The following is a 13,320-nucleotide window of genomic DNA, read 5'->3' on the forward strand; positions in this document are numbered from 1 at the left end:
GTGTTCTGAACTTAGTTATGTAGAGATCCTTATGTCAGTGATATGGCAGAAGTATAAAGTATCAATGTAAAGATTCTAGGAGATGGCACACAGCTGATACGTGTGTGTGTGTGTGTGTGTGTGTGTGTGTGTGTATATACACACACATATATATTTTTCACCTCGCCATTCTGCACTCGCTAATTCACCAAGATCAGGAGCTGGCATGTTCCTCTGTTTCTTTCCAGTCTATTCAGTTCTTTCTGTGCCTTTTCCCCAAAGGTCTCCTCTGCAGATGACTGGGCTTATGAAAGCAATTTCTCTCTCCATCGACAGCACCATGCCAGTGGTAATGGTGAAATGCTTCAACAGGCTGGACTTCACTTCAAGCTGCCCCAGAGCACAGACCCCTTAAAAAAGTTCAAGGATACAATCTACCTCACTCAGGTAACAGCATGTCACAATCTAGTGGCAGGTATCTGTAATTTATCATTACTTGCAGGTCAAGGCTATAGTCACATAGCAAAGAAACACGGGCCCTGCCCTGAAGAATTTACAAGTTCAACATGAGGCCATTTTGTGCGTCTGACCCATTCCACTAGAAAGACTGAGCACAAAGGGGCTCCCTTATTTCCTTTTCTTTCCTGCACTAAAGGATGAAGTAATAGGCAAAGCTAACCACACTCTTTATTGCATAAGTAGGTGCATCACAAACAGGTCTAGGGAGGTGATACTTCCCCTCTATGTGGTGTTGGTTAGGCTGCAGCTGGAGTACTGTGGCCGGTTTTGGGTGCTGCATTTCAAGAGGGAGGTGGATAACTTGGAAAGGGTTCAGAGGAGGGCCACCTGTCTGGTTAAAGACCTACAGGAAAAACCCTACAAGGACTGATTTGAGGGACCTGAATCTCTTCAGCCTCTTCAAGAGAAGGCTGAGAAGTGATCTTGTGGCCATCTACAAACTGTTGTGGGGGACAGCAGGAAATAGGGGATATGATGTGTACCAAGGTGCCCATTGGGGTAACTAGAAACAATGGCCACAAATTGAAGGAGAGCTAATTTAGACTGGACATGAGGAAAAAATTCTTTACAGTGAGGGTTGCCAAAATATGGAGTACGTTTCCAAGGGAGGTGGTGCTGTCCTCTTCCTTGGAGATATTTAAGAGGAGATTGGACAAACACCTGGCTGGGGTCATCTGACCCCAGCACTCTTTCCTGCCCAGGGCAGGGGTTGGATGCAATGATCTAATAGGTCCTTTCTGACTCTAAAATCTTTGAAAATGTATGACTGTTAATTGGGTGTCAAAGATACGTCCCATGGACTGTATCTCACCCAAGGAGCTGTGCCATTTTGCCCATGAGGCTCCTGGAGGGGCTGGAAATGCAGGGAGCTAATCATGTTGATTCAATTTTCAGGGCTTAAATCTGGAGTTCTATTCAGTTCCTGTGAAGTATTTTTCTCTTATACATGTGTATGTGCATTTATATATACAGTAAAAGCTCTGTTATCCGGCATCCCCCAGGAATGGGGGATGCTGGATAACAAGATATGCCAGTTAATTGAGTGGCCCCGGCTGCTGCTTCTCCCGCCACATCTGGGGTGTCCTGCCAGGCCCTGCACAGCCTGTTATGCCCCCAGGCTGTGGGGGCTCGGAGAAACTTTAAGTGCCATGGTGGGAACTCCTGGTTTCACTTTATCTTACAAGGTGGCATGCTGGTTATTTGAGCACGCCAGCTTGTAAGATGCTGATTAACAGAACTTTTACTGTACAAGTTGTCATGACAGTAGTTAGCCAAACTAAAAATAACACCTTCTTAATGCATTTGTTGAACAAGGTTATGCAGGCCCAATGTATAAAAACAGAAACTGAGTTCTATCGTCGTTCTCAAAGCGAGTTAATTGATGGACAGGGACATACGATGGGAGCGCTGTATTGGCAACTCAATGACATATGGCAGGCCCCTTCATGGGCTTCCCTAGGTAAGTTTTACAACAGTCACCACATAACACCACTAATAATGCTTCTGACTTTTTTATTTTATTGTTTCATTATATTTTTTCCTGAGAAATATTAGTTAATGTTATACCTGGAATGGTTTTACCAAGCGCTAAACATGTTTTTAACCATTTGTTTTCCAGCCATTATATTACCAAATTTGATACTGGTGGACGGGGACACAAAGCTATTTAGTCGTGTCGTTCTTCTGGTTTCAAAAGAACAGAGTGAAAAACAAAGCAATTTTTTTTTTTACCCTATCCACTAATTAATGTTTAGCTTTTGAATATAGTAACTGCAAATTTAAACCTTCCTAATTGGAAGCCTTTGTAGCATACTGTTAAGATCCTGTATAGGTCCCTTTCAGGAAGGGCATTGTTTAATTTGCCTGATTCTAATTAAACAGTATTCCTTTCTCTTGAAGAGGAGAGCAAATGAGCATAATCATTAGGGGATGTTAGTAAGTGCTCTAAAGTAGAGGTTGGAACCCCACTTTTTAAGGCCTGTTTTCAACATACCCATAACTTCCCCAGAAAAGAACCATTTTTCTGAAGACTTCCATGCCACATCTCATCCCAGATTTGTTTCAAGTAATTTGGTTTCCAATGTGATTTGGTTTAGAAGCTCCAAACTGCATTTTTCCAGTCTTTCTGTGGGGCTCTAGATGTGCCTTTTAATACCATGGGGGGGTTGGAAAGGTATGAAGTGTGTTCAATGGCATGTGAAAAGCCATCCTTTTATAGGCACGTGTGCTATTTATAAAGGATGATATATTTCTACATGAATGTAAACCAACCAATGTTCAGCTGATCCGTAGCCTGAAAGATGATGGTGATTTTCCTTTTATTTTTTAAAAAATATCCCTAAACAGTTCACATAATTCTGTCAAAAAGTGATGGAACTTTTGACACATGCTGAGACACTCTGACTGCATTTGCTTGGGAATCTTTAGGTTTAGTTAAATAGCATATGATTTCTCTTGTCCCTACTCAGTACTGGGTATAGACAAATGACATGGTTACTTACACCCCAGGGAACATTGTGCAGAATAATTCAAAATTATATGCAGAAAAATTCAAAAGCGTGTGCTGAGTCCCAGGGGTGCATGTGGTGGCATGGAGCCAGTCCACTCTGGCTCACTGGCACATGCCTTCAGACCAGACCAGACTGGCTGTATGCCAGCACATGGGGTTTACAGCACTGCAGGCAGGAGCTGTGCACCCTCAGGCTGGGTGGGCTTTGTGCCTCCATGTAGGTCTTCCAGTACTCCAGTGGGAAGCCACACATGGAGGCACAGAGTAATGTGCCATTGAGCCAGGCTGGCTCTGTGCCTCCATGTGCAGCTTCATGCTGGAGTGCTGCAAGCCCTGCATGGAGGCACAAAGCCCATGCAGCCTGATAAGACATGGCTCCCACCTGTAGTGTCACAAACCTGGTGTGCTGGCACAGAGTCAGCCTGGATGGGGTTGAAGGTGTTAGCCAATGGGCTGGCTGGGTTGGTTCTAGGTCACCATAAGCAGCTTCCAGGACTCAGCTGGAGCTGCACGCTGCTGGGGGGCTCTGCTGCAGCTGTGAGGGCCTACCAGCTGCTGCTGCCACCAGTGGCTGCAGGGGCTGTGGACCATGGGTGGGGGACCTACTCATAGTGACTCAGCCACAAACCCCATGCCCACCCACAAGCCCCACACTCACCCCATCCCCTTCTGCAGGCAGGAGCTCCCCTCCCCACTCAGCAGCTGTCCAGTCACACACCACCGTGCTTGTTGCCTCTACATGGTGCTCCCAGGTGGACTGCTGGGATCCCTGCAGAGGTGGAGGCAGAGCCCGCCTGGGTTAAATTATGTAAAATTATGCAGTTTTGCCTAGCCATACATTTTATGTGCCAAATTGCACTGGCGCATGATTGCATGATTTCCTGGGGTGTAGTTACTATGTCCCAAATTAACTTTCCTATGTAATGAAAATGAAGACAGCACATGATCGATTAGCTGTATTACATAGTAAATCATGTGAACCAAAGGTAAAGTTACCCTTGGAAATGTGTAGTAACTCCATCGTGTGGAATGTCATATCATGTGCCTGTTCCACTAGGGAAAAACAGATGGCGGGGTTATCTCAGGGCTGGTTTTTTGTTTTTTTTTGGTTCCCCCCCCCGGCTTTGACTTGTCAAAATGTCAAAAGAGGTGCTGGGACAATTGTTCACACATTCAGCTTGAATGGCAATTGATGCAAATTAGCTGTGATTATCCTGGCAAAAAGTGTCATCCTGAATACCTCACAAGTACTTAAAGTAGGACAGTGGGCTTGTATGTCTGTAGTAGGATCCAAGGATAAAAGGCTTTGTTATGGGAGAAGTCTGCTTTTAGGCCTAGGGCTCTAGGCAGTTTCATCCTAGAATAGCTGTTTGTGCAGTGTAAGCTAGCTCCCTCACCATTTAGTGGCCTGGTGCATACTGCAGGCAGCTCACTTGCGAGAGCCCATCATATATCTGCATCTTACTATGCAATACATTTTACTACAGAGCAGGGCTGTCGACCCAAGACCTTTTTATTTTATTTTATTTTATTTTATTTTATTTTATTTTATTTTATTTTATTAACAGCCAATTTTTGTTTTTTACTGATATGTTTTTTACTCGTATATGTTTTACACAATGTAAATGTAACTCTTCTGCCATACCCTGCCATGCTGCCAGGCCTCAGTTAGAAGGGCTAGGTTCAAATTTAGGGGTTTAACATCAACCATAGTTAATTCGGTTAAAAAAAAAAAAAAAAGTTTCGACTTCTCAGCCCTGTTTGACTGCAGCAGTGGTTTTACACTGTGCTGCACCCCCTGCCGTGGGCCCTCTCCTGACCGCACATCCTGATGTCCTGCACTGTACTGTGTCACACCTCCTAGGCTTATCCCAGCCAGCCCTGCTCCCCCCAGCCTGCAGGGGCAGCTGTGGGCCAGAATGAGGGTTGCACCTGCACTGCATTGCCCAGATGAGTTCTGTGCGTGCCCCCTACTCCCGCTTCTCCCCCTTTTCTCCCCGGCCAGCTCCTGGGACATAGTATGCAGACAGTTTCCCATACACCCTCCCATGGTACCCCTCACAATATACAAGAGTAAGACTTTATTTTGAGCTATTATGCAATTGCCTCTATATACACTACTAAAAAACACCGTTAATCAGAACAATTTAAAAAAAAAAATTAAAATATTTTATAATAGATGTTTGTTTTTAATATACAATTTGTTTTTTATCTATCTTTTTTTTTTTTTAAATGATATCTTCTGACAGATTTTGTGTGCAGCCCTTGACAGCTTACCAAAACTTGTTGAGTTGCCCAACAGTCAGAATAATTGCCAACCCCTAGTCTATACCCTGTGTATTTATTTTGGAAGCCAAAACAAAACAAACAAAAAGGAATAATGCATTTTACTTAATTGTTTGTATCCAGATGTTAATATTTTTGTGATGGAAGATTCTGTCAAATTCTGTGGAAGTTAATATGTAAAAAAAAAAAAAAAAAAATCTGTTCTGTTTCAGCCCTAGTTAACACTGATGTAAAAGTTCATATTTAAACAAAGCTCTGTTGATTTAGAAAAAGCTGAGAGGTCCAGGTTCTACATTGGGACATGAGACCAGTAAGCAGTATTTGTATTTTGGCAGTGACGCTTTCATGCTTACCCTTTGGCTGTCTGGAAGACTCACCCCCATGCATATATCACAAAAATACAAAGTGCTACTTTTCCTAGGCATTCTGGTGTCAGTCAAGACAGTATCCATAATGCCGATGTCTCTGGATTTCATGAGCTCATGCTATAGAGACACAATATCTCTGTGTGTTTTATTTATCTGGCTTTCACTATGATTCATAAGGCTTGTTCAAAATAAAGAATCTCCCAAAAAAATAAAGCTATCAAAATGGTGCAATGTACAGAAAGATGGTGTGATGTGAAAAACATAAAGCATGGGTTTTTTTAAGTACAGAACTGACATCATTATAAGAAATGTCTGCAGTAGTTGAATTATGAATAGTGGTGTTAATGTTAATTTTCAGAAAGGAAGCTCTGCAGAGATGCAGCTGTCCTTTTGTTTTGTTTTATTCTGTCAGTGGATAGAGGAAAGGTTTCATATTCATTTAATTAGACAATATGGTGGAGGAATTTTTGAAATGCTAATAGCTAGAATTATTGCATGCCTCAAAGTTTTATTTGCACACTTCTGCATTTCATTAGATGGCATAGTAGTATCACTGATGAATACCTCTTTTCTTTAATTTTTTTTCTTTAATAAACAGAATGCCATAGACATGCTTACATAATTTCTCATTTGAAGTGCAAGTGTGTTCTTGAAACGGGGAGAGACTCAAAAGTTAAAATGAAATATGTTTTCTTGTATATTGAAGATTTACATTGGAAAGTAAGAAAAACACAATGTAGAAACCTCATTCTCATGTATCTCTGCCTCTTTAGAACTAAGCATCTTTTACCAGCAATTAGGTTTTGATTGTATGATCATAGTTATGCAGCCACTTGTGCTGCACAGATGCCAAAACAATTAATGCAGCACATCTCAGTGAAGAATGCTGAACTGCAGCTGGCATTTCATTGCTTTTCTACACAAATGTCACCTTGAGGTACCAATTCAGTAACAAGAGTTTCACTTGAACAGATAGTTCCATTTTATTGCAGGTCCAATACTTAGACTTGAGTGAGCTGAAACCACAGACTATTAAACTGAATAATAGATTTAGATTAATGAGACTGGACATGAGAAGAGAATTAGTGGTATATTTCTCAGGTTGCATTTAATGGTGTGAAGTGATTTAATTTAGAACCAGCTCCAGTGAGAAAAACTATTTACTCTTACTCCAGCTGTTGGTAAAAAAAAGACTTCAGAGAACATTCAGGGTGCTGACAGACATTCAGTTCCACAGTCTAACTCATGGTGCTTCACAGCAAGTGCCATGAATTAGACCAGCCCTCCTGATCCAACGGATGTGTGCTGTTGAATTGGGAGGGTTGATTGAGCTCCCCTTTGGAACTGATCCAGGGAGAGAGGCTGTCTGCAGTGTTTGTCCCTTAGCCCTGTCCTCCTCTCTAAGCTCCCATGCTCTCTCAGGATGGGAGGGTGGGGAGACAGGGGAGGGAGGTCTGTTCTGTGGTTTCCCCAGCCATGCTGGAGTGGTGGGGTGAAGGGGTGGATTGGAGCCTGGTTGGTGTGGAGAGGCTCCAGTCCACCTGCTGCACCCTCCAGCGCTGGCTGGGAAACCCCCTAGACCAAATTCACTCGTGTCCCTCTCCCATTCTGAAGACTGTGCAGAGCAGAGCTCAGCTGTATCAGCCAAGCCCTACTCACAGCGATGCTGACAGATGTTAATGAAGGCACTTTGCTTTGGAGTTCCTTCTGAACCCTCATATAATGAGGGCTCAGATCGTTGCCCAGTTGGGCATTTTTAAAGTGCTCTGCAGCTATGCACTTCTGTCAGTGCATGGTTGTAAAGCGCTTTCAATGGCTGATCACATGACAAACTGTCACACCTGTCAGCTTCCACAGAGAGCATAGCAGTGGTGTCCCATTCCAGATTGTCATCGGGTCTTATCGCATCATCAGGTTTTTGATGCTATTAAATAAAGTGCAACTTCTGCTCTTTGTCATGATTAGTATGAGTTTGGGGAATTCAGGTTTAATCCAGAATTCCTTTTAAACACAGAAAATAAGTCTCAGGTTGATTTTAAAATAACTTCTGTTTATCAGCTTTTGGCATATAATGGGAACATTTCCTCCACATATTTCCCTTTCCCTCCCCAGATTTCGCAATGCCATTTGAGGGTGGGGGAATCGAAATCTTCTGATCAAGAAATCTATCTCCTGTTTTAAATGAATCTAGATAATAGTCAGGCTTAAGGACTTTAAGATGTTGGTTTCATAGCCTACATGCATGGTTTTTTCCTCTCTCATCTGAACTCAGGGCTGCTTGAGTTTAGAACAAATTGTAGGATTCTATCCCCATGTTGTAGAACTTTACTCCCTCTAAGCCGGTAGCTTTTAACCTGTGGCTCGTGGTCCCCTGGGTGCCCATAGATTCTTTAAGGGGTCTGTGAAAGATGACTATCATCAATCAAAAGTATATGAATACCCACACTTATAATTCAAAGGGATGTGCACCTCCCTTTCAAATTTTTTAGAGGTCTACAAATGAAAAAAGGTTGAAAGCCACTGCTCTGTGCTATAGTTGTTGTTGTTGTTGTTGTTTGTGTTTTAAATAGACTTAAAATTTATGGCTTAAGGCAGGGGGACCAAGGGGAGTCAACCTTCACAAGCACAAAGCATGTGTAAGCAGCATCTGCTTGGGTCTGCAAACAGCCTGAAATAGGTGTGTAAATGTAAAATTCTTCTTCCACTAATTTAAGTAGAACGAAACCAATAATGTGGGGTTTTTTAAGTGTTAGGATTGTTAACAATTTCATTTCTGATTTATATTTTCAGAAAAGTATAGCTGTTGAATTTATCCCTCAGATCTGAGCTGGCTCCCATTCTGTTTCAGCTGCCCAAAGTCTTGTCTGCTCCCAGATGTTAGAATACCTGGATTTGTCCTTGATAAAGTTCTGTAGCCTTTACAGAAATCTCTGGCACACTGAAAACTGAGTATGTGGGTTCAGTAACGTCCCCTGCCCCCGAACTTAATATCAAACTAAGTATCAGGGGCTGCTTTATGGTTCATTTGTAGTCTGTTGTGTTGGAATGCCACAAAATTCAAGGGCCTTGCTGCAGAATTGAGTCTGAGCTTGCAGGCTGTGCTTGAAGCCTAGCATGGGAGGCATCTGTTGTGCACCAACAGCTAAAATACCTCAGAGTTTCATGGCAGTTGTGAGGCAGTCTGAAATCCCACCCCCATGTACCAGCCTGCGATGCATCCCATACAATGTCAGCATTTTCCTTTTCTCGAGTTTCAGATTACAAAAATAAAATAATATGTATGGCTGTATATTTTAATTTGTGTTAGACCAGCTACTGCTAGTCCCAACCTTCTCCTTCTTCTGTTCATTGAGGTTTTCTGCAAGGCCCAAATGAAGAGAATGTCTAATTAAAAATAAGCAAACTACAGAATTATCCCCACCTCTGAATTTTGGTAGTTGCCTCCTATCTTCTGCGCAGCTGTCATTTAGACTCCAAGCTCTTCGGTGCAGGACTTACCATGTGTGCTTATACCAAATCAACATGCTGTCTGTGCGAAACAGTTTATAATAAAGTTGCTAATGATCTGTATATTAGCAAATGTTCTGTAAAGTGCCAGCTGCTGGATGGGCCACTGGGCTCAGCCACCCTCCAAAAGCACTCAGATTTTACTTTTGATGCAAATCAGCAGTGCTAGAGCCAAACTGAAGTGCTTACCTGTGTTTCAGTTTGTCTGATTTTATTGACAACACCCTGCTCTCGTAACTTAGAGATCAGGACTGTCTAAAGTATTATGTTCATGATAGAAATGTACAAAGCTGTAAGTACTTTTTGAAGAAGCACCAAAACACAGTAGAAACATTTGGTCATAGCAAAAAAAACTTACTACAAATATTTTCTATCACTGAGTCTTAGACTTGGCAAACAAAATAAAGAGCCATAAACTAGAACAAGACTAATTATTCCCTATCCTTGTGAGATTGTCTGCTTTGAGTAATGTCTCTATGACTGTGCTAAATGGCTGAGCAAAGACAGAGTTAAAATACTAATATTAAATTGTTGAACTGCTTGGAAAAGGAGGAGGAGGAAATGGGTGCTTTTTCAAAATGAGCATGAAAACAGAACTACTCGTGTGCTAGTATCACATCTGGCAGATCAGCACTGTGCTATTTAAGAGGAGGCAATAGATGATGTTTCTTCTAGCTAGTTGGTAGCTAAATTTCTCAGTGACGTAAGTACTGCAGTGCAACTCCACCTCAAGTGTTAACGTCAGTTTTAGAAAATGTCTGTACAGTGGTTTGTTTGTTTCATTTAAATCCCAAACAAGAGGATAATTTCTTGAGCTAGGCAAACTCACTTTGCCTGATTTTGGGCCCGCTTAGATTCATGGGTCTGAAAGTTTTTGATTCACACTTCAGTGTTACAGGATTGTGTTCTGCTGGAAGAAATCACAAAAACAATGTGACCAGAAGGATGGGAAGATTGGCTAGATAGAAATCTGGAGTTACGCTACCAAAGCCAATGACTTGCTCTGGATTTATGACTGCATGATTGGCAGCAGATTGAGAACATATTTTGCCCCACAGTATGGCTCATGTACAAAGTTCACTTGTGTGCCGGTTTCATTTTGTGATTGTTCCGTCTCTTTACATGACCTAAACTCTTTTCTGACCTGATGCTTACAGAAGCTAAAGGTTGAGATTATTTTCTGGGAACCTCAAATTAACTTTGAGAGGGTTATAAACCCTTCCATCTTCAGGTTTCTCACCTTCCTATTAGCATCATGCATGAAGGACAAGCTTCATTTTCAGGATAAGGAATTTTCTGGCAGATCTGGTGGGGAGAACTTGAGCAGAATTTCAACCCCCTGGTTTCTTTGTTACTACAGATTGCCCAGAGTCCTTGTGTGAGTCCATGGAAAGGGCACAGTGTGGCTGTGAAGAACCTTCCACCTTTCCCTGTGAATCCCACATAAGGCCCAAGGATAGCTGTAATCCCTGGGCTTTGGGAAGTGCAGGGATAGATTCCTCAGGGTGCCCTGAAGGAAAAGGTTTAATAGAGACATGACCACAACTCTTATATCCTGAACCAGAACTGGACATGGACCAGGTTCACCACAAAATGGGAGAGGGGTGCCTCTGCCAACACCAGGGCACTTGGGAGCCAGGCACCTACCTAGTCTCAGGTTGTGACTGAATCTTTTGTTCTTTTAAACCCTTCTCAGAGTATGGTGGCAAGTGGAAAATGCTGCATTACTTTGCCCAGCATTTCTTTTCCCTGTTGTTGCCTGTTGCCTATGAAGATGGTGGTGTGCTGTACATCTATGGTGTATCAGATCTTCACTCAGACTGTGAGCTAACACTCAAAGTAAGTGCCAGCTTTCCCCTTTCAAAAGGGATCATCTATGGCTAGGAAAGAGGATAGAAAAACAAGTGCTTTTAAATGTAATCGTGCTCCAGCAAGTCCACGTCCAGCTGTATTAGCCATCCCTGACCAGTGCTCCAGGTTCTACAAAAGCCAGACATTCAGAATATCAGTGTGGGCCAGACATAGTGCTAGTGTAAGCAGGAATATGCTTTTGTATTTTAAATGGTGAGCTTTTTGTGGCAGGGACTGTATTTACTATGAATCTATACAGAGTTTAATACAATGGGACCCCAACTGGTCACGGAATACAGTTGCAAGTGTACATGTTAAATAACAGGAATGCCACTGAAGCGCACTTCATATCTAAAAGATTTACCGAAAAATAGCAGCTTGTTACTTGACACATCCCTGCTCTGGGAATATTCAGGGTTCAATCTGCTGCCTCCATTGAAAAAAGATCTCTTTATTACCGTCTGCCTTCCAGACCCAACCTAACTCTGACAAATAAACTGGATCACTTCTTGGTTTGTGAAGCATCAGCCAGTTGGTAACTAAATTCCAGTTGCAAGACCACCTCTGCAAGTGTGTCACTTCAAAACGTTTCCCTAATCTGCACCTTAACAACCCCACAGAAAGCAGTAGTGTTACAAAGATGCAAGTCAGAGCAATATTTGGGTTGCAGAGTAGTTTATTTGGCATGATGCCCATGTTGGAGCAAACCTAGCCCAACTTGTATATGCCAAGTTTAGTTTCTTATTGTTTGGGGACCAGTAACAGCTGCTGGCCCTGTTGTCCTATAACAGCTGTAAAAATGGCATTGTGAGGTAATTCCTGCCTCCTCTACTTACAATGTTAACTCTTCAAGCTGGGAACTACCGGACAATGTCATCGTGGGAACAAAAACAGGCATGGTGAGTGTGGCTGAGGTTCACACAAGTGGTTGTTGGGATCTTCTGATTCATAGGTCTCAAAATCTGCAAATAATACCAGTATGTAACAGGACAGTATTTATTTAAAAGCTACTTTCCACTTTTACAGTAAATGGAGATGCTTATCTCTGGCTTGAATATAAGCTCGTATCTGTTGCTCCAAAGCTCTAGTAAGGCCAGAGATGTATATGGTTAGTGTTCAGTTCTAATGTAGATTATTTTTAGCAGTTCAAGCAGCTGTTAAACTTATGGGAAAGAATAACCAAAAAGAGATTTAGGAACAGTTTCTGCTTCTGCCTTGGCCCACTTCACGTATTTGGATGTAAAGAATGCTTTTACTCCTGTATCGTCCTAAAAAATGGCAGAAGGAATCATAGCTTTTGCGTAAGAGGATTTGTATTGTTAGGAGTTAGGCTCTTTAGGAACGTGAATTTTCAAGAATTGCCTTTATACCAATGCTGCTTATTTCTGTTTATGAAATACATTAATATTTATCTATACAACAGCTCTAGATACCCTTGGCATTTCTTGCATAACACAGATTAGCTTTAAATGAGCAAAACCACCAATCTCCTCAGCCAGAAAAGGCAAAGAAAACCGACCTCACCATAGCTACTGTTTCAACTCCCCAGTGCACCCACAGTGTCTTCTGCTTACCCCCTGCTTCCCTAAGCACTGTGGGAGAGAATAATATTTTTAGTATGACCTCAGCAGCAATAGATCTAAGCTGTTCAAGACTTAGAATTGTTGCTTAGTTTAAGCAACATAATATGTATACCCCTTGTTTCAGTCTTTGTATAGATTCTTTGTAAAGTGTAGGAAGTACTTTGAGTGTATGTGCTATGTGCTTCCAGGAAAATGGTTCTTTCATAGATTTCATAGACTTTTAGGGCTCAAAGGGACCTCACAAGATCATCAGGTCAACCTCCTGCCCAAGAGGCAGCTGGGGTCAAATGATCCCAGCAAGATAGGCATCCAAGCGTTTCTTTAAAGTGTCCAGAGTAGGTACTTGCCCCACCTTTGGGGGCGTCTATTTCAGGCCCTGGGGACTCGGACAGCAAAGAAGTTTTTCCTTATGTCCAGCCTAAAACAGTCTTCCGTCTAGTGACGGTTTGACCTAGTCTTCCCTTGGGGTGCCCTGGTGAACAGATGTTCTCCCAGTTCCTGATGCACACCCCTTATGTACTTATAGGCTGCCACCAAGTCACCCCTGAGCCTATGCTTTTCCAGGCTCAAGAGTCCCATGGTTCTTGGCTTCTCATAAGGCCTGCTCTTTTGTCCTCTAATCATGTGTGGCTCTCCTCTGGATCCTCTTAAGCTTCTCCTCATCCTTTCTGAATTGCAGAGCCCAGAACTGGATACAGTATTCCAGCTGTGGCTTCAC

The 13,320-nt window shown here is 42.4% G+C and overlaps 1 protein-coding gene across 1 annotated transcript in view; it reads left to right on the forward strand.

Moving 5' to 3' along the window:
* MANBA (mannosidase beta) overlaps positions 1-13,320 on the forward strand; it is a 114,622-nt gene that overhangs the window by 91,217 nt on the left and 10,085 nt on the right. Inside the window, exons 13-15 of the mRNA XM_019526367.1 lie at positions 262-426; positions 1,813-1,957; positions 10,865-11,007. Coding sequence (XP_019381912.1) covers positions 262-426; positions 1,813-1,957; positions 10,865-11,007 — 453 coding nt within the window. The remainder of the gene's footprint in view (positions 1-261; positions 427-1,812; positions 1,958-10,864; positions 11,008-13,320) is intronic.

The sequence above is a fragment of the Gavialis gangeticus genome, unplaced genomic scaffold (assembly GCF_001723915.1).
Source record: "Gavialis gangeticus isolate Ggan-Ray unplaced genomic scaffold, GavGan_comp1, whole genome shotgun sequence".
Lineage (NCBI taxonomy): Eukaryota > Metazoa > Chordata > Crocodylia > Gavialidae > Gavialis > Gavialis gangeticus.